We start from the raw sequence: 27,875 nt of genomic DNA, 5'->3' as shown, positions 1-27,875 counted from the left end.
ATTACTTTAAGTAGTTATGAATACGTTGTCTAATGCCTGAGACATAAAATGGCTATATTTGCATTGTAGGCATGGTGACCTCTGGTTCCCACCACTACTGTAAAGAAAATCTTCAATACACTTTATGTCAAACTACTCTGCTTGACTTTGTACACATCTAAAAGATTGAATTATGTTGTAATTTTAAACCACTGATGGGATTTCTCTTTGAGTCGCAAACTGCAAATTGGAAAATACATTTGGAATGTTGGTGTCGTCTTGTCTTGAGTGACCCTTCTTCTGCTGTTGAGCAGTTCTGCTGTTTAACATTATTACATTGCAGTTTCTTGGAAACATCACAGTAACACAGGCAGCTCAAGGACTGATGAAAATATATACTTTATTGGCAAATACAGGTGCTCACTGGAGGAGATCAGTCTACATGTGAAGCTTCCAGAGAAGAATGTCCTCTGGAAACTGAACAAGAAGCAGAGGTTTTATACAGTTTGAATAAAGTCATTAAGGTTAGGTGTGATGTCAAGCCCCAGAACGTCTAGAAGATTCAAGAGAGAATGTGGAATGACCATAGACGGGGAGCTGTGATGCGTGCACAAGTGGTAGACTTTCGTGTAGTTAATGAGGCTATTGGAATTACAAGATAGCACACCAAAAGTCTGAATAACATATCTAAACTTAATACGTTAGAAAGTCTGAATGAGACCAACAATATTGAATCTTACACCATGAAGCTAGTCTTGAAGCAATGTCTTGCAATGTGCAGCTGTGTGCAGCATACACCAGCTTTTACTGACATTAGTCTCTTTTCCATTTCCTGCTGTAGTGTTGTCCTCATTGCCATAATAATATCTAAAGCAGATGTGATGGCTTGAGATGGGGGAAATCAGGCCAGGCTTATGAAGCAAAGCAGATCTGCCTCTCTCAGGATATCCAGTATGTTCTGATGACTAGTTTTAGGTTTTGCAGTTGGCAAATGAGCAATATCACCTCTCTTTCTCTGTCTTTCAGCTCTTTACTTTTGGAGGGTGGATTTTTGGGCTCTTAATTTAGCTCCAGAGTGCGGCAGAGTGCTCTTTTTGACTGAGAATGAGCAAACCTGGAAAGAGAGGGAGTGAGAGGAGAATGAGGGAGAATGCAGAATTAGCCCACCTCAGTATGATTCATGCTTGTAGCCTCAGAGGTCTGCGAAAGCATCAGCGATGTGTGTGTGGAATGGGCCCCCTCACTCTGAGTGTGTTCTTCTATTCAAATGAAAACTTTGTCTTTAAATAAAGCCATTTTAAACCTGAGATCTTATTGCAAATAAGCTGTTATAAAACACATTCAGGCCTTTTGTTCCTTCTTTGACTTATGGAAGATTCCGTTTTCTGCTTGCTTTTGCCTTTGCCTTTCCTACTCAGGAAGCAGACCAGTCGTTTGAGCTCTGGTGGTTCAGTGCTTTGCCAATGTCTTTAAAATAAAGCATTTTTCTTTCTTTTTTTCCCTTGAATATCCTCAAGGTCAAGCATTGCCCGTTTAGACGGTCTGTGAAATCTGTTTCAACTGCACAATAGGCCCAGTAGGAGATCCCCTCCCAGTCATTGATTTCTCTGCAGCACTAAAAGTTCTTAACCTTGGATTACAAAAGGACTTAGAGTCCATATCCTACATTTTTTTTGTGTGTTTTAAGTAAACTTTCAAAATTTTTGTGATTTTGTCTGACTGTTCATGTGTGTTAATCAACTAATAATAGAATAATCAGCTTAAATGTATTCTATAAATGTGAAAAGCTGTAATGATAAAATGGTGGTGTTCTGACAAACTGAGATACTGTTCACCAGGAGCTAAATTATCACCATGAAAAAAAAAACACTAAGCAAGTTATGTAATAATACATATGCAGATTAACTACGAGGCTGAAGTTGGCTTCCTTTTTGCCAGCGTCTTATTTAAATTTTCTGTTCCACCATATTAAATGGTGCAGCAGTTATATTTTGGTGCCTGTAAGAAGCTCCAGCACTATCATGTTTTCTTTTCTGGTGGTTGAAGGTAACGTTTCATGGAAAGCTAAGTCAGACTTGCACATGTTGTATGTGACTACTTTATGCAGTTTAAAAAAACGCTTCCAGACTTTAGTGCTTCCAAACTTTTCTTTTTCTATCTTCTCACATAGGTATGTCACTGTATGGCCCTCTTCAAAATGAACTTACTGACTGAAATTTAGTGAACACATGAGTAATCAAAAATATTAAATATATAGATTAGACATTAGAATAGAAGTTCAAATTATGCTTCTGGTGTTTGAAGAAATTAGAAAGCAGATAGCTTTATAATATTTTGTGGCACTGTTTGTGGACAGTTCTTTAGGATCTGTAGGCACTTCTTTAGGATTGACTGTGCGGACACTACATAACCATTGGCTGAATAGACTGTAGGCTGTGCTTAGGGTGTGTTTAGCTCAAAAAATTACTTTGTTTGATACAGACACTAGTGAAAAAATATTGTGTTCCGTCCTGATGACCAGATCCTATTCACACCTGGCCGTTTCATGCTTGAGTATGAGAATTATATACAGATACATTTTAACCAGATGTTATACAAGTGTAAATGCAACCATCTGTCCCAGCCACAATGGACAAACAAAACCCCTCCCATTACTGTGATAGCGCATACCCTTGCTGTTCTTAATGTGGAGGGAAAAGTTTAGCTCTTAATGTGAGTTTGTCCTCCGAGTTTAATTCATACCTCTGAATTTACTTAATACTGAGATTTATGGCCTGAGGTTCTTCAAATAAAGTGCTAGTTTTGCTTAATATATACTTTAACTTCATAGGCCCACGCAATACATGGCGTTTAATGCACGTGGTCCAAGACTGCGATGACTATTGCAGGAGGATAATTATTCGAAACATCCACTTTCTTCTAATCATTGGTGTGAAGTTGGTGTAAGAAAATAGATAATAGCATGCAAAATTATGATTTTCAATGTGACAACCATGTTTTGAATAACAGGAAGAAAACGGCAAAACACAGGTGGTGGTTGTACATGAGCTGATTTGCATAAAACAAGCCATACAGCAATGAGATTTCAGTGTGCCTAATTGGAGACTCATTTGACTACCAAGTGTAAATGCATGCATTTCCACCGATAGTCTGCAGTTACGCCACACTTTATCACTTCAACATAAATGGGCAGATGTAACTGCTACCTATAAGTTGAATGGATGTGTATGTAAATATGCTTGTAGTTGTGACATTACAACTCTGATTGATCTGAAATTCAAAACGGATTATACTAGCTTAGCTTCCATATATAAGGTACACCTTATTTAACATACATGAAAATACTGTCAGTATTTTAGAGTTTCCATGATATGGGCTCTTTAACTCACACACAAGCACACACACCAACATACACACACACAGATGCAGTTCTCTAGGGGCAGCGCACATGGGATGCTGGTGCTGTTGTTGTTGTGAGAGGCGAGCGGGCAGGGCTGTGTGAGAGCAGATTCTCTGTGCAGTCTGATGCTCCAGAGGAGGCGGAATGCTGTGTGCTTTCAGCAGCAGCAGCAGCAGCAGCCTCCCTCCCTCCCTCTGTCTCTCTTTCTCTTTTTCTCTCCCCCGCTCTCTGTCTGAAAGGCGGCCGTCCCGCACGGCTGTGGTCAGCCTGAGTGGCGGCGTGCACTCCTGCTAGCATCATGTGTGCTTCTGCTGCTGCTGCTGTTGCACATAGCTGTGTGGAGGAGAGCTCTAGCCTGTGGCAGCCTGCCGGGCTCCGTTTACGCTAGCTTCTGTCTGTGCCTTAGCCTTCCTCTCCTTTCCTCTCCTCTTTTCTCCTCTCCTCTCCTCATTTCCATCCCTCTATTTAGGCTTAGTGACGATGAATGGAATTCTCGGCAGAGCTATTTAACTCATAATGGATTGCCTATGTATTGTCACAACTAAGGTAAGCAGCGGCGTGAGCGAGAAGGAGGCAGCTGGAATGAGAGTGAGTGAGTGAGTGATGCAGAGAGAGGGAAGAAGCTCTTTGTGATCTACCAGGGAGTAGATGGTGTTTTTGACAGTAGCTGCAGTGGATTGCCATGGAGAAATGTTGCTATGGAGTTTATGTCTGTGTTTTTATCTCTGTTTATTCGGCGTGTGCCCTTTTACCTGCAAGCAAAGATTTTAAGTCGACTGTTCTCTTTCTGCTTCTCTTTCTGTATTCATGTGCGTATTAGTCCATGTCTGCTGGTGCTATATTCCGTATTGTTGACTCACATCTGTAGAGCTGTCACTGGTGGAACTTATAAGAAACTTCAGTGGTTCTTCTAATAATTAGTCACTAGTCTCCTAAGCTGTGAGCACTGTTTAACAGTAGGGCTAAATTATTTGTTCAATTTTCAAGTTGAAAGAGCTGCAATTTTAAATACATATTTTATTATTTGAGCTTGTATTAGGTTTAAATGGAACATTTAAACCTAGTTCCCTTAAATGGGAACATTTTTACGTAAAAATACAGACCTCATGATCTGGCTGTGTGGCAAAATACATTCAGCATGTCTACTTCAAGCCTGAAAAAATTTATGTTTTGGAATAATTTTTTTTTCCAAATCGTATAGCCCTGTTAGGCAGTATATTATGGAGACTCTTCAACCTTTTGTCTGGCCTTTATTTCGTTCTATTGACTTCTATAGTGAAATGCAGTGTGCTGATCCAGTTGTTGCTCCATATTCAGCACTGTAGATCTTTGTGTGTACATGTGATATAGAGGAGCTGTAGCTATTGTTTTTTCTAACGGCACCTGTTCCATTCAGATGTGCAGTGTGAGCGATGTGATACATGACCACTGTTTCCATTCCCTCAGCGCATGCACATATACAAGCCCATTCACTCTGAGAGAGAGGGAGTGCTTAATACCTGCTGGGTTTTACCTGACTCCCTCTTTCTTGCTGTCGCTCTCTTATTGCACTCATTCTTGGCCATTCTGAGGGCTGAAATGTGAGTGTTTTTTTTTGCAGGCTTTGTTAGTCATGTATTAAGATTGTCGCATTAATGCCAGTGCAACCTACCAAAGCTCTGCGCTAGGTCTAAACACACCGCCGCTCTAGTTGAAAGGAATTACTAATGTTGCTTTTTTAAATAGCGCTTAGACTGCAGCGTGGCCCCTCTCTCTCTCTCTCTCTCTCTCTCTCTCTCTCTCTCTCTCTCTCTCTCTCTCTCTCTCTCTCTCTCTCTCTCTCTCTCTCTCTCTCTCTCTCTCTCTCTCTCTCTCTCTCTCTCTCTCTCTCTCTCTCTCTCTCTCTCTCTCTCTCTCTCTCTCTCTGTGTGTGTGTGTGTGTGTGTGTGTGTGTGTGTGTGTGTGTGTGTGTAAAACCTCAGCCATGTTGTTGGAGGCAGCTGAGGCTGTAGTCTCTTACACACAGTTCTGTGGCCTCAGCGATCAGGGTGGGTTTGTTAGGTGGATCATGCTGCAGTGCTTTCACCTGAAAGCCCTGCTCTTGGCTGTTTGGTCAAGTTGGTGTGATTTCTTCTGTGGGTGTGTGGAGGTTTGGATTGACCCCAGTGTATACAGTGATGAGCTCATTCCCAGCCTGCAGAATTAGCTATATGGCACAGACACACATCTACTCACCTGGACAGCTGCAGAACTGTTTCAGAACATGCCCACCAGAACAGGAAGAGAGAAAAGGTGGTGATTCAGAAGCGTACAGGCAGCCTAAAGCACATCTTCTTCTCTCTGACTCAAAACTGTAATTGTTTCCTAGAAAACCCAGAGCAGATGCTGGATTTCATAATGCACATTGAGAATTTCATTTGCCATGATGAAAGAATGCAAACATTTCATTACATACAAATTGTTATTAACTTAACCCTTTCTTTTCACCTGTGTAGCTGTCTTGTGCTTCATTACTACACAGTAAGGCTGCATTGGATCTAATAACTAAAAGTTGTGAGATTATTTTGCGTGTGTGTGTGTGTGTGTGTGTGTGTGTGTGTGTGTGTGTGTATAGTTTTAGGCATCTAATCAAATTTTTAAACAATTGACCTCAGCAGTGAGTTTATTACAATATACATTAGAATAAAGTCATATTCATAATTCAAATAAACATAAACAATAGAAAGTAACAAGAATTTCTTGGGTCCATATTTTTCCTTGACACCTTCACAGCCACCACAGAGACTTGTTAATATCATCAGTTACATCTTGAGCACAATTTGCTAAAGCACTGATTGGTCAAACCAGGAGTTGCTTTTTAACTACATATAACACTGGGCTTCCTCGAAAATGGTTAAACAATAACCAAACAACCAATAATAATAAATATAATAATAAAATGAGCAATAACAAATATATATATATATATATATATATATATATATATATATATATATATATATATATATATATATATATATATATATATATATATATATATATATAAATATTCTATGAATTTTGTTTATTCAAATATTAACACTTTTCTCAGCAAATATACACAAACTACACAAATAAATAGATCTTGAAAATGTGTCTTGGGTGCCTAAGTATATAAAATATCAACCCGTATAATACAGTCGAACATAAAACTCCCACAGTCTAATTATGTTTTTTGTTTTTATTTTTCTGTAATTTTTAAAATATCTATTTTATTAGACTTATCTCTCCCCTAAAAAATGCTAGTTGTGCATTACAGTGTGTAGAAGTGTATTCTTTATAAAGGATGCAGGTAAAATTAATACCTTCTTTTTATAAATAAAGAAGCAATTTTAGACTTAAATATAGGCTGTAGAACATGGTGCCATATAGACCAAGTGGGCCGTTTGGGCCATGGCAGCCAAGATGCTTGCAGGACTGTTGGGTCTACCTAAATTCAGTCACCTGAACAGATGCAGTGCATTCACAAGTGAGTAAAATTAGGGATTCATGATAATAGTGGATACTTAATTCCACAAAGCATCCACAGAAACCTGGAACTGTGAGTGCTCAATGCACACAATGAGCAGCCTTTTGCAATGACGATGTTCACAATAAGAATTTATAAATAATATATTGTGCAATCCTACTACACACTAGCTTTGCCTTCACCAAATGGCATGAACTCAGGAAATAAGACACCAACATCCTTCATGATTCTGGAAAAAAGTGAGCATTCAGAATCACTGGAACCACTTCAAGTAATTATGCTGCTTAGCATAGCAATGGATTCTTTGTTAGTCTATCACTTTTCACAGCCAACGTCTGTGAAGGGCTGCATTTATAGCTGAATAATTTGTGTTTCTAGACAACATGACCATTTCTTAGGAGAGTAATGGTACACCCAGCCCACAGTTCTTTTCGATTCATGACACTGGGTGCATGATTTGATATTCTAATGATATTTTTGACGGAAATTGAATGAAGATAAATGATGACTGTTGCATAATTTACTAATGAGATCAGGGCTAGATGACTGGAGTAGTGTGCCATGTGACATAAATGTGCAGTGGGTTGCTGATTTGGTTCTTTGAGAACTTCAAACAATTGTGGTTTTTAAACAATGCAGTTGCGTTTGATGGCATAACTAATGTCCATTCTCCACAATGCATTGTCACATCACTATAATGCATTGTCACATTTCTTTCACAATTCACTGTTACACTTCTACCATTTCTAGATGGTCATTCCATTTGGAGTCCCAGCATAGTAGAACGTTTGCCTTACTGAGGAGGTTTGTTGTAAGAATGGAACTGAAGTCTTGATAGATTACTTAATGTATAATGTGGATCATACAGATGACAGAGGGGTGTTACACTGTAAAATGAACTGAAGTGGACTTCAGATGTGCACATCATTTCTGGAAGAAAAAAATAAATTACATTAGAATTATTGCCAAAAGTAAGTAAATTGAGAGGTTAGATTGGGTTAATTAGTACATTTAATTCATGAGGAAATGATGTGCACAAGTAAATTCAGTGCAGTTGTTTTTTCTGTTAGTCACTAGTGGTTATTTCTCTAGGGTTAGAATAGTTTCTGGCTTTCTGTATTCTGCTCGTTTGCACTGAGTACCATCTGACATCTGCCTCCTTTATACCTTGTTTCTTTTTTTTTTCCTCTGATGTGCACATTTTCTGGTTTATTCATTGAGGTGAGAATGCTTTTATATTGACGAAACCCAATTCAGTCAGTCTAAAGATGATGATTCATCGTTCATGTGGTTACTTTTGACAGGTGGAAGAAGGCATTTGACAGTGTCAAGTCGTGTGTGTGTGTGTGTGTGTGTGTGTGTGTGTGTGTACACATAACTCAAGAGCCTATGAAAACAGTGTAAAAACTTAAAGCTTAGAGCTCTTTGTAGAGTTGGTGGGGAAACAGGGAGTGATCATGTTCCCAAGTTATGCAGTAAAAATGACTCTTATAAGAGAATCTGTAATGATTCTATGCAGGGAGACTATGTACAGCCTTCATAAAGGCAACCCACTGGAAGCGAGGATGATATTTATCTAGTGGGAGAGGGGGAAGCAGAGGGCACCCTGAGGAGATTGAGGAATCTTCAGATGGAAAGAACAGAAGCATTCTGAGTGATGGTGTTGGGCTGCAGAGACTCACTCTCTTCCTCTCTTTTCCCAGATCTTGCATGTGCACTGAGTTATCTGGTTACACATGCCTAGCATCTAAACACATTGGCCATTTAGTCAGAAACACAAACCATGTGGGTGTACCTTTTTAGGTATGCGATTCCTGACTGTAACATGTCTATTGTTGCACAATTTAGCCAGCGTCTACGCTGTCCATCAATGGAAATCTTTTACCAAAGGACCATCAAAGGTTCCACCTTTGGGCCACCACTTACCAGACGTTATTTGGCTGTTGGTTAGTTGGCTGTTCTCAGCGCTACAATGACACTACCATGGTGGTGGCACAGTAGTGTGACTTAGCTGGTTTGAGTTTATCAGGCAAGCAGTTTTTCCTCTGATGGACAGGATAGTGTGTGGTTGATGAGCAGTCGGTAACTGTAAATATACAAAGGACGTCTATATGGTAGCATCCCTTATAGCCCCTATATGTTTGGCCATTGACCGTCTATTCTAGGTAGATGTACTAGATGTGCTCTCCTGTTGGAAATCAAAGCATGTTTTGTTGATTCCACTGTCAGTTTCGAATTAAGTCCTAACAAATGAGAGAGCTAGCTAGGCTGTATTTGCCTAGAACACCACAGAGAAAAACCCTGATTGGATGATATTTTGTTTGGCGTTTCATGTATCTAATAAAATAACTACAATACGTGTGTGTGTGTGTGTGTGTGTGTGTATGTAGGTATATATGTATATTTATGTGTGTGTGTGTGTGTGTGTGTGTATGTGTGTGTGTGTGTATATATATATATATATATATATATATATATATATATATATATATATATATATATATATATATATATATATATATATATATAAATAAAATTTCTCTCACAGAAATCACTGTGTCTTCTCTAAAAGTCCAGCAGGCCCTAAGGGGTTTCCCACTGTTTTTTTTTCAGTAAGGCTGGTAGCCTTTTTATATCAACTCTGTGTCCAGCATCATATCTAAACAGCATCCAGGCCTTTTATTCTGTCCTTACTGCGTTCTTTATTAATCCTTGCCAGTGTGTACTATGGTCGCTGCGTCCTGTTTGTGTGCTGGCTTTCAACAGAACCCAGACAAAAATCTCATTACCATAATGAGTCTGTGCTTCCAGACTTGGAAATGACAGTCAGGACATGCAGGTTTAAAAACAAGGAAAATTCTCCTTCTAAGAGAGAGAAGAAAGGAGATAGGGAGAGTGAGCTGAGCAAAGAACATGGTATTGATGTCCTGAGCCTCAGATCTTTACATGTTCACTACCACATACTGGTATCCTTTGCTAGTTCACACATCCAAATTCTGAAGATCTCTGCAAACTTGAACATGAATACCTTTGATCTGGGAACATCTTCAGTGAGAAGCACCTTGATCTGGGCACATCAAAACTGAGGAACTGTCCTTTTTGACACTGAAGCCTCGTCTTACATGTGTTTTAGTAATTGGCTATTATTTTGTTTAAAAACTTACAGTAAGTTGCATTTTGCAGTGAATGTCCAAAGAGAAACTTAATTTTGAAAATTAAATAATTTTTTTAAGGAAAAGTGGAGGTGCCCAAAAGTGGGCTCAGGGTACTGTAATGTGCTAAATACTGTGATCAAATTGTGTCCATTAACTTTATCATACATCACACTTATAATGTGGCTTTATTGCCTTTGCAGTGACCTTCTTAGCATCTGTCCAGCCCTCTGTTCTTTGTGAATATCTAAGTTTGAGAAGTGCCTTTCTGAGACACAAAACATTGGAAGGAGGTTACACAATGGTGTTAAACATGGGCTAATTTAATTATTTAATGAACAAATCCACTTAAAAACATTCTGCAAGGAAACAATGAGTTGATGTGTCCAGCATATAAATGTTCCTTTCTGTTTAATTCTAAATTTCAAAACACAGAATGGAATGGCCATTGACTTCTCTTAATTTGATTGGACAGCATCCAAATCAGCCCCTGGCAGTGTCTTGACAGTTAGTGCAGATTTAAATTTGGTTTCCTAGAGAAAGAATTACATTAAGCTTGTGCAAGAAAGTGGTACAGCAGCCAGAGTAGGGTTTATACAAGCAGTTGATATGAGAAAGCAGAGTATAGATGGGGAATAGCATTCTTGTACCTGTTTTTAATACAATTTTAACAACATAGTCTATTAGAGGAGTAGTTTAACCAAAAGAAAATCTTTTCCTAGATACTACCATAGCTACTGTTGCTAGGTTGGCCAGCCTTTACAGGATATTTCTAACCTAATGAGAAACTGTAGCAACTCATTTTTCTCAGAATACCCAGAGTCCATTATACTTTATTTTTGTATTTTATGTTTATTATTCCACTTATAACGTTTGTGTGGGCTTATGCACCAAATTTATTTTGCATGACCCTTTTCCAACCACTCTTTTTCTCCTAGAAATAAAATGGTTGCTTTTGTGGTTTTAAGACTGCTATATGTAAATGACCTCTGTTCTGATTGGCTGCCCTGTGCTACACTATGGGAAAAACAAAGTGTGACAAAGGGCTATATTACCTAGAGCTATGTCAGTGAAGTCAGTTTTCTTGATGATCACAGATTCCAGTGATGGAGAGAGTGAAACACAGTCAGAAATCTTTAGATCTCAATAAAAAAGATCTTTCAAACAAAGATTAAAATTGGCTCAGTCACAGATGCTTGCACGTTTCACCATATTGCATAGGTGATTGCTGAGTTGATAAACAAGTAAAACCCACCTAACTGAGAATTAATAGCATGCTCTAAATGTAAATATACAGTACACATGAGTGATGTTCTACACTTATTATTCAGGTTGAAAGATTTTTGTCAATGTCCTGCAAAACTTTACTCCTGTAAAAATGGTAGCTATAAAACTGGATCTTCATGCAAAGTCATAGATGAACCACTTTTGGCTCCCTAAAAAAAACTCATAATTGCATTGTCATTGCATAATTCAATTGTTGTGATGTAAGTAAGGTAATTCAGAGTGCTTTCATTTGAATTTCTGCATTATAGAAAAACAACCTGACTTGGATTTCTTTACAGTTGGACTGGTGATAAGAACCAGAGTTTGTAATGTCTTGATATACTCACATATGCAATTATCCAAAACCTCCAGAGAACCTATGTGTTTTTTTTTTACTTTACATGTAATGCTGATGATGTTGAAATAGTGACAATATAATAGATCTTTTAAAAATACATTTTACACCACAATATTGTGGCAAACTATGATGCAACAATGCATCACGTGTCAAGCAGTGCATTCATAACCATTTCTTATAATACCTTTCTGTGAAGGAGCTTTAAGAAGCATGAAACTATTTGGAAGTCTGGTTCCTTTTGACACCATTGTGAAGAATTCTAACTCTTGAATGGAGAATTCCACATCAAACCACTCTGAATGACTTTGTTTGCATCTTAACCTTTTTGAGTACTTCCACATAAAGGTTCTAGGAAGACCCCTCAAGGTGACACAAGCTGATACAAAAATTTTTAGTGAGGTACCATTTACAGAAATGTTACCTACATCTCATAGTGCATAAACTGTATTACACCAACCGTAAGTTATTTTTTACGTTTATTTTTTACATTATACATACATATAAAAGGCTATCTGTTCCGAACACCAGCTAATGGGAAAGGTAGCTAATCATACAGTTAATTAAGCCAAATTCGATTATAATATACCTTCTGATTTTTGAATAATGTAAGCTTCAAGATACTATACCCTCAGTGTGCTGGTTAAGTGAACCTTCTCATGCTGTTATGTGTAGGTAATACTAAGAAGCTACTAGAGCTAGACTAATGCATAATGATTTGGCTTGCAAGATCATTATTTATTTTTTTTTAAACTAGAGCTCCGGTCTAGCTGGTTACGGCCATGCAGACCCTTTACATTACCTCATTCTCTGATGTCTCTTTTTCAAGCATTATTCTTTAATAAAGTGATTATTTAATCCGTGGCATTGGCATTTAGCCCTGTTCCTGGACCACCCTCTGTCCTGCACATTTTAGTTTCCCTGGCCCCCAACACATACTAGATTCAACTAATCAGTTCATTAACAAGCCCTTTATGACCTGAAATGAGTGTGTTAGAGCAGGAAAACACTAAAATGTGCTCAGAAATGAGCACTCCAGGACCAGAGTTTGTAACCTGTGATCTCTGGCATTGCCCATTTGCAGCACTTTTTCAGAGTGTAGATAAGTAAAATACACTAAGAGAGACGCACAAAAAGAGACTAAAGAAAAACGGGGAGAGAAGACAAGCTCTTCTCCAGAGGTTGTTGGACTATTCTGTGTGTGTTTACAGCCATCTCAAGAATTCACACTTTTTGTCTAATAAAGCTGTTATTAGTATGTTTTGCTGTTGGAGGAGCTGGGTGCGTCGTCATTCTATTTAAAGCTTTGTTGAAATTGTCCATGCTCACCCAACCCCCATACCTCAGTCATCATCTCTCTCTCTCTCTCTCTCTCGCTCTGGGTAGAGTTTGAGTTATGTAATGGTTTGGTGGAGTTAGCGCTGAAAGAACGGCCTCCCACATGAGTGTATGTGCTGAAAGCCCGTGTGGATGTGTAGCAGTGTGTCAGTGCTGCGCTGCCGTGGCTGTTTTTAGCTGGATTGTCAGAAGTGGTGCAATGACGACACTCTTCTTCCTAAACATGCTTACTTTTTCTTATCTTCTCTGTCTTCATCTCATCTCATATCTCATCTCATGTCATTCCTAAACATGCTTACTTTTTCTTATCTTCTCTGTCTTCATCTCATCTCATATCTCATCTCATGTCATCTCTTCTATTCTCAGCATGGGAGAAATGCTCAGTGATTTTCTATGTCTGTCCCACATACATCTGCTGCCTTTGAACACACCCACACACACACACACACACACACCCACCCACACAGAAGAGCTCATTCACTCACATGGGGGCATCTTTGTGAATATTGCACAATGCCCACACATTCATGTTTACTTTCTTATAACTTTTCTTTGCTGTCATTTTCTGTTGTTTGGTACTCATTACTACAGTTGTCAAAATCTTGTCCATAGACATAATGGAGTACACTCACTGTGATCCTGACTTTGTGTCTAGAGACACAACAGACATGTTAAAGAAGGAGAGCTATAAAGACATCAGTTTGACTAGTTTCACATCAACATCAGTGTCTACGGGTGCACCATATATCCAGTGAGTTTTTTAAATGTGAAACGTTCATTGTTATTATTTCCCAATATTGGAATTACAAATGCTAATTACGACCAAAAACTTGCTGCTTCTATTACTGACGTACATTCAGTCATTAGTGGTGGCCACCGAAGTGGATAACACCTTTACCCAGTGCACTGCAGAGAGGTTCCTTTAGACATTCAGGCAGGACACCACTGTTAGACTGATAAGAGTCCCCCCTTGCTACACTCCTGATGCTACATTTATCTATTGATTTAAGTGACTGTAGATAAGCGTATCTGTTAAACCTGCTATAATTGCGCTCAAAGGCTATTGCAGTGCATCCAACAATAAAGTCACCATCCTTTTTTTATGTAGTGGTAGAAAACAGTGTAGCACATAGAAAGTTTCAGTTCCGCATGCTAATTCATTTTGCTGTTCAGTTCAGACACGCACATCATAACTACTCTGGAGGCAGATTATGAATGATTATGGAGTTCAATGAGCCAAAGCCACAAGTCTCTGAATTGGCAGTCAGGCATTATGCCCAATAGGGTTAAAATGCAGAACGGTAAAATGATCTGTATTGATATTGGCCATAACAAAGTGATAATTTTCGGGTATCATTATTAACCCAGAAGTTCCATCTTTGTATCTATGACTGCTGTTGTTTCTGGATTGTGATGCTGTTTGCTCATTTGTTTAGTTTGTAGAAAGTGTGAAAGTGCTCTGTGTGTACTGTTTATGTTGCTTGGTACTGTGTTGTTTATTTCTAAGGCTCCTCGCTTATCTGGAGCCAGGAAATCTCTGCAGTATCTGCTTGCCTGAGCACCTGCTGCTTGAGGAACATTTGCAGTGACAGAGTGAGTGTGTATTTGGGAGACTGAAACAGAGAGAAAGAGATACCATGTGCAATTGCATATGGGCAAGAGTCAGAGTCTGTGTGTGTGTGTGTGTGTGTGTGTGTGTGTGTGAGAGAGAGAGACAAGTAATGAGAATGCCCTAGCCTGATATACATCAGAGAGAAATATTCCTGTTACTCTGGTAGTGACTTCTGAATAATTTAAAGATTCTTAAAGGGCTCATATAAAATGGAAAACCGCATTTTATTGCAGTTTATTTAATAAAAAAGTTTGTTGTAATATATAAACACTTCATATACTTTTCTGCCATTCAGTCCTCTGTTTGTACAATGAATATATGAAAATCCAAGTTGCAAAAGCTCCTCGTATTGAATTTGCTTTTGTGATGTCACAAAAAGCAACACATTTACAAACATCCACCTATTCAGCATATAGCAGATTAGCTCCACCAATTCGCAATGAAATTATCAGCTTGGTTTGCTTTTTCAGTGTGGCACGAGACATAGCAGCCAACCAGAAGAAAGGTCATTTTACATATCGCTGCTTTCGGAAGAAAACCTTGTATCTCCATTTTTGTCATTTTTCAGTTTTTGACGAAATTTCAAAGCACCTGTTGGCCATTACATTGTGTGTAAATTTTGTGATGAATCGACCAAAAGAAAAGGCCCAAAATGACTTGGAAAGACGTCAGATTCCATTGACTTACATTAAAACTACAGTATGTTTTTTCTTTCTCCTGTAATTTTACCATTTTGGAGATACAAGGTTTTCTTTTGACAACAGCGATATATAAGTCTTATACATATAGCACAGTTACAAAAACAGACCAATTAATTCTCAGATATTAAGAAAAGTTGAAAAATGGTAATGTGAAATGAATTATGATTGGTACACAACTCGCAGAAATGTCATTACTGAGCTATGGGAAAAATAAAATACAAGAACAATTTATAATATGGGTCCTTTAAATTATTTCAGTCTTCCTGCAGCATCAGCAGTATTGCTGAACTCCATGATGATGATGATACATCATACAAGTATAGCCTTGTTTTTAAGTATGCTTGTTTAAATTCAAGGACTAGCCATGTCCCTGGAAGACCTTGTTGGTCATTAATTAAAACTGTGATTGAGGTTATGTTATACAATCAGAGAATGGATTTAGGTCATTAAGTCTGCAGCTGCTGATCACAGAGTGATTGGCATGTTGAGTGTTGGAAGCAGTTGAATAAGGACATGAGGAAGAGTTTTCACTCAGAATTGTTCTCACCTGTCTTTTGATTGATTTAATATCAATCTTAAGACATTGTAGATATTGCTGATGACTACAAAAGCATGCTGTAATTTTAGCAGAATTGTTTCACACTTGTAGCTTTATGGAACAGTGTAGATGAGTAGCATACTCCTGTTTGTGAAAAGGAGCATAAATATGCTAGGAGTGTTCCTAGGGGTTTTTCTGCCCTTTAGTCTGTACCAAAAATGCAGTCCAACCTGAAACTCTCTTGGCATGTTCATGTTTGTAAGAAGAAGAGGAATTATTTTATTACCATTATTGTCAGAGCGTTGTTTTTTGCAGAAACAAAAAAAAAAAAAATCAAAACATGTGGAAGCAAGTCAAATGTGCACACTCAAACCCATTAAAGCAGAATGTAAATCACATAATTAATTACATAATTACATTTAAATAGTAGACTACATTTAAATGTCAGTAAGAACACTAGACATTTAAGGGTTAAAGGAAAACTGCTCCAATTTTGAAAAAAATCTGAATAAAAAGTCATCCAGGGTGTTGTGAGTGAAATAGTAGTGAAACTAAGCAGACTTCTTTACAGTGATCGTGTTAGGTAATGCAAATTTTATTTTCTTTCCAAAACCATGGTACACCCACACATCTTTTTTATATGTTGATAAAGGAAAAATAATAGTAAATCTGGGTGGGAAAAATGTTTTCGGCAGGCAGTGGCAGGGGGCATCCTTGATGGAGGGTGCAGACTTGTAGGACTAGGGTTAAACAATGTACTGGTCCAGGCCAGTTCAGCCTAATAAATTTGGGATGTAGTTCATTTTTACCTAATGTTAAGATTCCAGTTTAAAATGCTATACTACCAAGCTTAATAACATTGTTGTAACTAATCATCTAAAGTAGGCAGGTTGGAAACAGTGAATTTGCTATCATGGACATATAATATGATGGAGGAACTACATTTCATCTTATAAGTGGGACCTTTTACGTGCATACAAAATGGATTTAGTCTGAAATCAGTAATGCGCTCTAAATTTTCATATTTTGACAAAGCAATAAGTGATGTGTTTCAGTCTCTCAGTGGACTGAGTGGGATTGTCCCCCTAATTCTGTATTCTGTAACCTTGTAAGTTACTACAAAAGAATGCATGTGGCAAACAAGTATATGCCAATCAAGGTCTGGCCCTGGTTAAACTGCTTTAAAAAGTGACGTGTATAGGTCTGAGTTTGCCTGTAGAGAGCACATGTAAAATGTATGGATTTTGCTATCTTTTACCACTGACATTGTCACTTGTACTTTTAAAAAGTATGTTTTGCTTTGTGTAGCTGAGCTTCAGAAGTACATCTACAGCTTAAGGCTGAGGTTATGCTGCTCACAACAATACAGTATGGTTGTATTTGTATGAGAGACTTGATTACAAGGTCTATGTGCAGAGCAGAAAAGCACGAGAGTGAGTTTGTGTCAGAGGAAAGGCTAAATAAATGATGGTGGTGATGAATTATGTATTGTGGGAACAGTGGGTCCCATTCATGAACTTGTGCTTATACTTTTCATAGGAATGTAGTCAAGCAGGTTTGGATCAATGACTTTACTTGAAGTCACTTTGCAAACAAATTTAGAAGTAAAACAACCACTCTATACATAAAGCTAATTTAACCCCCACTTTTAACACCTGAAGTATGAAAGTGACGTGTATAGTAGGGTCTGCACAGACTAGCCAGCTAGTTGATTTGTCAGCTTTACTGCTCAGCATTGATGCTTTAAGCTAGTCACGGGGCAGGGCACCAAACTCTCTTTGCCTCTTCGCTCAGGTGCTCATGCTGCCCTAAATTAAATGAATGTTTTGGCTTTGGGAGTGTGAGTGCCTTTAAATGAAGCAGAGAGGGAAGAGAGAAAGAGATTCCCTGCTGCTCCGTCCCTGCTCCCTAGCTTGGCCAGTAAAGGAGACCCATTGTGCTTGTGCTCTGATTATGTGTTAACCATGGATGTCTAAACTCTCACGCAGCCCTCTATGGTGTGTGTGATAGACATGAACCTGCAATCATGGTGACAGCTCAGCTCAGACTCAGGACCTCTTACAGGACACGCGCTTACAAAGTCACAAACTCGTGATAGCCGTGATATTGAAGAAAATTTAACGTCAGTGTGAATCAGACATAACACATAAGGGGTTATGTTCATGCACCCAGAGTATTGCAATTATCAGATATGGACACATTTGCTCATATTTGTGTGTTTGGTAAGATCTGGAAGTTGCAAAGAGACAAATAAGCCTTTGAATAAACAGGTCTATTGTTTGTGTGGACATCATTTGCCTGCTCTGGTCTCTTGGGCGACAAAGACCTTCACTGCAGTCTATTCTTATTTTTCTGTTGTCTATTATTATACAACCAAATGTTTTACTTTTAACTATGTTTCTTTGTGTGCATACGTGTGTGCTTGTGTGGTCATGTCAGGTGAGATAAGGCTCCTCAGGGCCAGGAAAGCTTGTCAGACTGTATCTGATCCTTTCGAAACGGCTCAGACACACGGTCTGCTCCACTTCTCAAAGTGCCACTGGAGCAGCTACTGCTTTTAGACAGGAGAATACAGACAAGGTCTGCTGTGCAGCATTCTTATATGGGGATGGTCATGTAATAAAGTGGTATTACATTAGTTAAACCCTTCCATGGTTCAAATACACGTGAAATGCAGAATCTGTGTTTCTGTGATGTTTTTCCTCTGTAACATTTGCTATGGTTAATTTACTTTTTTATCATACGAGACACTACTCATACATTTCTGTGTAAAACCTAGGTGTGACACAGCCTAACTGGAATGATTGGAATGACTGATGGTTTTTAGAGGAACATTGAGCAGTAGTAATAACACCTAAAGCATATAAACAGTTGTGATGAACCCAGACATGCCATGGTTTTTAGTGCCAGGGAACTTATGAAGTGAATTCTGGCCTCTCAGCATGCTTCATTCCTGATTGCAGTCACACAGGGTTTCTGAAAGGAAGTGACACTTCCAAAGCAGCATTTAGCACATTTGACCAAAAAACAAAGCAGCTGTCGCTTGGAATAAATGAGATGTAGAAGTTCAGCCTCACCCAATTAGCGACTCTTGTGTCCAGCTATGTAGTAATGGTACAGCTGTGGAAATTCTTAAGGCATTAGAAGCTCAAGACTCTATGGCTGAAGTCATGCTTACAGGCCTTAGAAACACTTGAAGATATAGCTGAGGGAATCTTTACAGGGATTACAAAAACTGTGATGGTATTACTGAGGGAATCCTAACAATAATTAGAAATTTGTGATAGTATAACTGAGAGAATCCTTACAGGCATTAGGAATATGGGATAGCTTAAGGAATCCTTATTGTATACTGTTGCTACAGAACTGTGAGTTCTTTTAAGCTGTTACTGTTTGGAAGCTGGTTTTTTTTATAATTGGATCTCATATTATTTATTCTGCCTCTGGAGGTGTCTGGAGTGAAAGTCACTGTTTTATGTACTCTCTCTTCTACAGCAATCATTAAAGTAGCATCTCTAAACAGTTCTGAAGTGTTAATTCAATAGCTCTCAGAAATAACTAAAGAAAACATGTTCTAAATAGCCAATTGCGGGTCTGTTTTGTTCTATATCGTTGTCTGTAGAGAACAAACCTTACTGTAGTCACATGGTCAGGCTATTCAAAGCTGTCAGACGAGAGCTTGATTCTCAGTGTAATGTTAAAACTGACCTCTTGCACACCTCTCTCTCTCTCTCTCTCTCTCTCTCTCTCTCTCTCTCTCTCTCTCTCTCGCTCTCGCTCGCTCGCTCTCGCTGTAGCTCTCTCGTGCTCTTTCATTCTCTTGCTTTTTGAAAGCCAGATGATTAAAGCCATGACATCACAGGACCCAGAGCAGGCCTTATTTAACATACAACACACACGTAAATTCTGTGGCAGCTCTCAAACACACACTCTTTTGTACACTCATTGTTTCAAAAGCAAGCAAAAAAACCCCAACTAAATAAAAAATTCTCATACACGCAGTAAATGTAAATGGTGGCGAAAGATTACATTTGTGAATGAAGACATCAAAACAGCTATTTTAATGTTTGGATTGCTTGTGCTGGGATTTTACTTGGGTTTTATTAAAACATTTTTTTAAATGCTCTAGACAGGCTGTATTATAAAATGAAGCAATCCAGAAATGTATTAGATTTTTATCAGGTGCAAACCATAAATGCAGTATTTTTTTCAGTAGTATAGCATACTGTTTAATAGGTGTAAGCAAAGATCTAGGCCAAAAGTTTACCTCATAAGAACATTTATTGCAACAGAAAAGTTTACATCACAACAAATGAAATATAAGTGCACTTTTAGGTGTCGGGTTGAGGGGCAAAGCTTAGCCAACCTAACGACAGTAACTAGCTAATAGAACATTTGTGATATAATTCACAACATCGTTTCACTTTTTATTAACCAGAGCATGAACAGAATGTGTCATCAGTGTAGGCTGACCTGCTCAACAGACTGCTAACAAACTATGGGCAAACTATGGCCACCAGTAATGGTCAGAAACAATTAAAGTCTAGATCTTTTAGTGAAGCAGTCACTGTAAACTACAAAGCTTCTACTTTATGTGTTTAAGTTGTTGTATATGAATACAAATAATAATATGCACCGCTAACTTTCTGTAGCACATTCTAGTGTCATGGACCGCCAAGCCGTGAATGACGAAAGAACACATGAAATCTGAATCACATATCAAGACATCTGATTTGACTCTGATTTCAGATTTGAAACCACCTACAAATGTGGCCTGAATGCAATTGGAAAAAGATTCAGATGTCAAATGACGTTTTGCCATTCAGACTGCAGAATATTTGTCCTGCTCAACTCGGACATGCTGGAAAATCACATTTGAGCTGCCTGCCTGAACTAAGTGAAGCCTAACTTAGGCCTAAGTATCAACAGGTTGGGGTCTGTACAGTAATGGTAAGCAAAAAAGCAATTAGGTTCTTAATGGCAAATATTTATATGACAGTTAATTGTCAGTTAATATTTCATGATGGTAAGAGGCCTACTTCTCTCCTCTCCTGTTCCACTCTGTGTTGCGGGATCCCCATTTGCTTGTGCTTTCCTGAGGCAGTACTCATTTTACGAGAGTGTGTCTGTGTGTGTGTATGCCGTCTCCTGCCTGTAGGGCTGTATCTGTGTGCAGCAGCACAGGGCACGACCCCGTGTGGGGAACTCACACACCCAGTAACCCTCTACCCCGCTGCGATATGGTCATCACCCGCCCCAGAATGCCGCTGTGGCTGAGTGCTGCTTTTGCTTCATGCACACACACACATTGGGCTTTAGTGAGTTTAGTTAGATTATCCATCACCAAAACACACAGTGAACAAACAATAAATAGACTGCAGTAATGAACAAATAATACATGTTATGAGCAAGAACATTAGTTTCCCATCATACAATGGACAGAGTATGTGATTGTGAGGACCATTCAAATCATATTGTATTACTTTCCTGGTTTATTTTGAGGCACACTGTTGTTGATATAACCCATTGAATCGACACAAATTCCTTTATGGCACAGCAGAGCAGTGACCAGACAGGAAAGGCCAAGTAGCCGAGGGCAACGTCAAGTATTGTGTTTTTTAGTGTCATTTCATCTGTCAGCCTGAAGTGAAGGGCACTTGAAGTCATAAGGAGATCATTTGGGTTGTTGAGCTGGAATGAAAATTCAGAGCTGTAGGGGAGAGTTTGCATTAACACTAAGAGGTCCATGGCACAATGAAGAAAATAAAAAAATCTTGCATTACTCATAAATCTTTATAACTGGTGTTATTTGTTTGTTTGTTTGTTTGTTTATTTATAAGATATTGGGCCAGATGGACAGGCAATTTTTTTATGTCAAGAAATCAAACTTTTTGGACCTCTATAGCTTCAACTATATATTGCTCTTACAAAACACCCACCCAATTCCCCACCTCAGTGAGCATTTTGATTTTTATGTGCCAAATAACTCTGTGAAGGCCAACCCAGTCATACTGAAGTTGTGAAGGAAGGGAATGTAATGGATAGTCATCAAGGTTTTAAAAGTTCAAACGTACTAACGTTTGAAAAAAAAACGTTTAAAAGTTTAAAACGTTCAAACTATAGGGGAATCACACTCCTCAGCCTCCCTGGTAAGGTCTATGCAGGGGTACTGGAGAAGAGAGTCCAGCTTATACTCGAATCTCGGATTCACGAGGAGCAGTGCGGGTTACGCCCGGGTCATGGAACACTGGACCAACTCTTCACCCTCTCCAGGATCCTAAAGAGGTCAGGGGAGTTTGCCCAACCAGTCCACATGTGCTTTGTGGATCTGGAGAAGGCATTCGACTGTGTTCCCCGGGGTATTTTGTGGGAGGTGCTTCGGGAGTACGGGGTACATGGCTCTTTGCTACGAGCCATTCAGGCCCTGTACAAACAAAGCAGGAGTTTGGTTCGCATGGCCGGCAGTAAGTCAGACTCGTTCCCAGTGAGAGTTGGACACCGTCAGGGCTGCCCTTTGTCACCGATTCTATTCATAATTTTTATGGATAGAATTTCTAGGCACAGTCAGGGGACGGAGGGTGTCCGGTTTGGTGACCTCAGGGTCACATCACTGCTATTTGCAGATGATGTGGTCCTATTGGGGACATCAGGCCGTGAACTTCAGCTTTCGCTGGATCGGTTTGCAGCCGAGTGTGAAGCGGCCAGGATGAGAATCAGTACCTCTAAATCCGAGACCATGGTTCTCAGGCGGAAAAGGGTGGAGAGCCCTCTCTGGGTCGGGGATAAGCTCTTGCCTCAAGTGGAGGAGTTTAAGTATCTTGGGTCTTGTTCATGTGTGATGGTACAAGGGAGCGGGAGATTGACAGGCGGATTGGTGCTGGGTCAGCAGTGATGTGGGCTCTTTACCAGTCTGTTGTGGTAAAGAAAGAGCTGAGCCACAAGGCAAAGCTCTCGATTTACCGGTCGATCTACGTTCCCACCCTCACCTATGGTCATGAGCTTTGGGTAATGACCGAAAGAATAAGATTGCGAATACAAGCGTCTGAAATGAGTTTTCTCTGCAGGGTGTCTGGACTCTCCCTTAGAGATAGGGTGAGAAGTTCGGTCATCCGGGACGGACTCTGAGTAGAGACGCTGCTTCTTTACGTCGAGAGGAGCCAGTTGAGGTGGTTCGGGCATCTGGTTAGGATGCTTCCTGGACGCCTCCCTCGTGAAGTGTCACAGGCAAGTCCACCAGGGAGGAGACCCCGGGAAAGACCCAGGACAAGCTGTCCTGGGAGTGCCTTGGAATCCCCCCCGGAGAGCTAGTGGAAGTGGCTGGGGAAAGGGAGGTCTGGGTCTCATTGCTTAAGATGCTGCCCCCCCGACCCGAACCCCGGAGAAGCGGAAGATGATGGATGGATGGATGGATGGATGTGGAACCAGATATATGTCTAAGCATGACAAAGGTTTGATGTTAAATCAGCTTTTATTTAGTAGTATTTGAGATTGCACTTCAATGGCTGTCTACATGTACATTTAAATGTTTGATATAAGACAGCCATAAAATTGTTTACACAGTGTTAATGCTGAGCTTTAAATATATTTAAACTTGAAGGTAATATTGTAGTATTCAAGTCTAGTCTCTGTCTCCATAGACCATAAATTAACTGTCCCGGTCTTGTCCCGGTCTTGTCTCAGGCTCAGGTTAAGGTAGATCCTCACAGACTAGCCAATTGCATTCATTTCAATTGCGTGCATTCATTTGAGGTTACTGGAGACTGACTTTAACTAATTTTCTATCATTGCTGAATATTAACATCAACTTCAGAGTGAAACAGTCCTTTATCTGCTTTTTTAAATAAAATCTATTTGTTGCTGGTTGAGCAGCCAAAAGATCTTTTTCATGATGGCTTAACTGGGTATTGTTTTTTGATGTTGTCTCATTTTTGTTTGGTTTATATTCTGTTGACTTTAGGTGGTAAGTTCTGAAGAAGTTTTAGAGAAGAAGAGACCGAGAGTTGTAAGTGTACAACAGGGGTGTCAAACACTAAAAGGGCCGTATAAAAAAATCTCAAAATATCTGTGAGGCGAACTGATCGGTATTTATTCAAAATCTTAATGATGCCTAATGTTGTATTCTTTAATTATGGCCACATTATCTCTGCTAACAAGGCAGACAGGTTTATCCTTATTGGATGTAAAAAGTATTTGAGCTCCCACCTGTCTTGAAAACCCCTGCGTTCACTGTCTACTTTTCATTTGGTAATTTTTTAGCAAAGGATTTTCTTAGCTGACGGGGGTTTTGGTTGGCCTGCTGAATCACAGCTAGTGTGTTTCATGATGTGACTGGTGTGGTAAGACTTTGGTATAACTGGTGTCCTATAGATTGTTTTTGACTGAGGACGTGCAGAAGTGCACATTATGTAAGTTAAGTGATAGTTTTTTAATCCAACAAACGGGGAAATTCCACCTCTGCATTTAACCCATCCATGAAGTGAAAAACCACATACACACTAATGAATACACACACACTAGGGGGCAGTGAGCACACTTGCCTGGAGCGGTGGGCAGCCCTATCCATGGCGCAATTGGGGGTTAGGTGTCTTGCTCAAGGATACCTCAGTTGTGTGCTGTCGGCACTGGGGACTGAACCGGCAACCTTCCAGTCACAGGGCCAGTTCCCTAACCTCCAGCCAACAACTGCACCAATCTAATAAACTGTAAACTCTTTTTCTTTAGCATTTAAATTTTTACATTTACAGAAAATTAAAAACAGGACAGTGATGGACCACATAGGGTTAAAAGACTCACAAAAGTATGCCTCACTGCTGTAGTGTTGACTGCTCTGTGTTCCACTGGTGGGGTGGGTAAGAGCTAGATGGACACACACCTATCTCTCTATTAGTAATGAACTCCTACTACTGACCTTTGGAACCTTTGTGTGTGTGTATTTGTGTTAGTGAGAGAGACTGAATGACTCACCGGTTCAGCAGGAGTTGCCTCTAGGAGGAGATATATTTATACTTGTTAAAGTATCTTGGCTCTACTGCGGCGTTGCTTGCGTGTCTCTTGTCCTGTTTGCAGCATTTTCGGTCTTATGCTCACTCTCACTTTCTATTTCTGTCCATCACTGAGCCAAGGACAGTCAAGAGAGAGCTTTGGTGTGGGCAAAATATCACTGACATTTAAGTGGACTTCAAATGGGTCTGTGTAGGCCACCTCCAAATGCAACTCCAACTAAACCCCCACGCACTCACATACCTATGACTAAAGGAAACAAAGGGTACATACACCTCCTCAGACACAAACCTCTGACAGCGTGGTTTGAAAAATCTGAAGGATGTTTTTCTTCCCCTGATCTGTTCTATATTAGGAACCAAATTGAGAGTCCTTGGGCTTATTTGTTCTTCAGTTCCACTGTTGTCTTGCCTCTGCTTTTCTCTCGCCTCCACACTCCTCTGCCATACTCTGCCTCCACACTCCCTTCTGCACACTCTCCTTCCATACTCCCCCTCCACTGTTCCCAATCACACTCCCTCTCTGCATTATCCCTCTCTCTATTGTCTTTAACCATTTTTAGAAACAGATAGTATGAAGTCTGAAGTTTGCTTCTTTACTTTTGCTCTGGGTGTCCAATATTTGGCCTGTTTCACAGTTTGAACATGCAGTAACTTCTCAACTACAGGTTTGATACATCTTGAAATCATGACATGCTGCTGTATATGCAGAATACAGCCAAACTAAAGAAGCAGAAAGTCCATGATAGAATCCTGTTTGCACAGTTTTTGAAACAAATAACAAATGCCAAAGTGCAAAAAATAACTAAGAAATGATTAAACTAATTTCATATTGTGTTTTTTTGGATTTTCAGGTTTTCAGTTTCGGTTTTGGGTTGAGTGTGTCCTAAATTTCAGTTAAAGTTTCATCCAAGAATTTTTCATTTAGGTACGTTACTAGTCTTATGTAGTGTATTACAACATAGCTATTAGCAAACGACATACATTTGTGATCACACAAGCTTTAGTTTTGCAGTACACCTTTGTACAATGAACAAACACATCAGCATGTGTTTGATGATTTAGCCATGCAGTTTGTACTGTGCTAATAGGTGGGATTTAGGCTTTCATGACTTGTTAAATACATCAGTAAAATCACTAAATAATTTTTAATTGTATAGCACATTTTACATAACCTTCTTTGATCTAAAGCACCATGCAAGTAATTAGTTGGGACACTAAACATGTCTTAGCTGATTGACTACATCTGGAGTAAAGGGAAAATTAAGAATTTTTTTTTTTTACAGAAGTAACACTTTAAAAAAAAAAGAGAGTTTTGCACTAATAGAAAAAACACAAGCTTTCCCATTCTTATAGCACAATACTTAAATAACTTATGGTAAGGATGAAAAATATTACTCAGAGGAAGGAAACCGATCCTGGAAATTTGACAAATAGTTACATCTACATTTCAGTTGAGTGAATAAATCTGCTCCTGGCTCACTTTGACTGCTGTATTTCACTCAGTGTCTTGCTCTTAACCTTGATTTTATATTCTCTTTGTCTGTTTTTGAAAGCAGTGTGCTTAGTTTTTGTGTTCATGTCACATTCTCCATCAAGTTGAACACTCCATAGACAGCTACAAGTTATGAATTGTTAAACAGTCTAATAAGACTAGTACATAATACTGGCGTGTGAACTCAATTTGACAGAAGTCAAATCTGGGCTGTATAGGCATACGTTTTAAACTAGCTTGTAAGCTATATAAGCTGAAGAAGCATGTAAGTAACTGGCCTCAGACAGACTAATTTACTTTGTTGCTCTGCCTCCACACCTCTTGCCTCTCCCCTTCCCTGCTTGTGGCACTCTGCTTCTACATGGCTGATCCTTCGTTCCCTATTCTCTCTCTTGTTTCTCTCTCTATCGCTACTCTTTTCTCTCTTTCTCTTTCTCTGTTGCTCATCTATACTGTAAAGCAGGGACCACAGAAGAAGTAGTTACCGTGGTAACAGGGAGACTGGCACCAAAAATATATTCTATAAAGCATCTCTGATTCCTCCCACTAAATGTTGCCTCCTGCCAACGGCGCACACAACGAAACACACACACACACACACACACAACACGGCATGACTTCAGTCCATTATAGTGAGAGTCTAGGGTCAGAGACACTAACCTCCTCCTCCTCGGTGTGATCTTACAAAATCCTTTTCTTTGCATAATTTTAAATCATATTCTGTGCTCACTTGAACATTTTCCACAAAAAATCTAATTCATACAGCATCTTTACTTCATATTAATATATACATATAAATCATCCTAGAAAACAGCAGGTACAGCTAAATTTGTGGTCATTACATGAAGTTTCTAATCTGCTATAGTTTAATCCACTTTAATCCTCCATACTAACCTCTTACTGTTAGAGAGTGCGCTCATATGGAACAGCAGTCTCGGAGAGCCATCCTGAAGTATGTGTGTGCTTCTGCATACAGAAATAGCAGACAGTGATGCAATAAGGCAAGTTACGGTTGTACAGTGACAGGCAGACAGAGAGACACAGAGATATTTACAGAGTCTGAGTTTCGCCCCCTTGTGGTCCTCCTGCCTTGGTACATGGAGCTCTTGGAGCTGCACTAGGATACAGTGCCTTTGTCACATATTATTAGGTGCAATTATTCAAAGCTGTTTAGCCTTAGTTACAGCCATAGCTATTTATGTTGGTTAGTAAATGCACTGCATTACAGTCCCTGCTAGAGATGCAAGATGTTTAGAGGGGAATCTTTGAATAATTAAAATGAATTTACACTAATGTTTAAAACTTTCTGCATAATTAAATTGATAAACTGTGAACAGTGTGATGATTCTAGAAAAACTTTCTGTGTCATTACATTAAAACACAGTTTTAATGCCTCTAAAAGCTACATCACAGAAAACTGTTGCATGAAATGGTTAAGATTACATTGTCTGATGCCTGAGATTTCGTTTTATGATAGTTTTGAGATTTTCATTTCACACTAAACCACTTTGAGAGACTTTGTTTATGCACTGAATAAACGATATTTTTTGTAC

At 39.2% G+C, this 27,875-nt stretch overlaps 1 protein-coding gene and 1 long non-coding RNA gene across 27 annotated transcripts in view; one reads left to right on the top strand and one right to left on the bottom strand.

Moving 5' to 3' along the window:
• dlg2 (discs, large homolog 2 (Drosophila)) overlaps positions 1–27,875 on the top strand; it is a 355,760-nt gene that overhangs the window by 51,758 nt on the left and 276,127 nt on the right. The window contains exon 1 of one of the 26 annotated variants that reach the window (XM_017692669.2): positions 3,484–3,925. The exons of the other annotated variants lie outside the window; for them this stretch is intronic. Within the exon in view, the coding sequence (XP_017548158.1) occupies positions 3,896–3,925 (30 nt within the window). The 5' untranslated portion in view covers positions 3,484–3,895. Of the gene's footprint in view, positions 1–3,483; positions 3,926–27,875 lie in introns of those variants that run through there. 26 annotated transcript variants of the gene reach the window in all.
• LOC108424554 lies at positions 360–27,279 on the bottom strand. The gene is made up of 3 exons (XR_001857628.2): positions 27,217–27,279; positions 5,594–5,722; positions 360–1,093 (listed from the first exon to the last, which is right to left on the bottom strand). It is a non-coding gene; the product is annotated as an uncharacterized LOC108424554 (long non-coding RNA).

Source organism: Pygocentrus nattereri, chromosome 18 (genome assembly GCF_015220715.1).
Source record: "Pygocentrus nattereri isolate fPygNat1 chromosome 18, fPygNat1.pri, whole genome shotgun sequence".
Taxonomy (NCBI): Eukaryota; Metazoa; Chordata; class Actinopteri; order Characiformes; family Serrasalmidae; genus Pygocentrus; species Pygocentrus nattereri.
The sequence above is the reverse complement of the archived record's forward strand: the minus strand, read 5'-3'. Positions and strand labels throughout refer to the sequence as shown.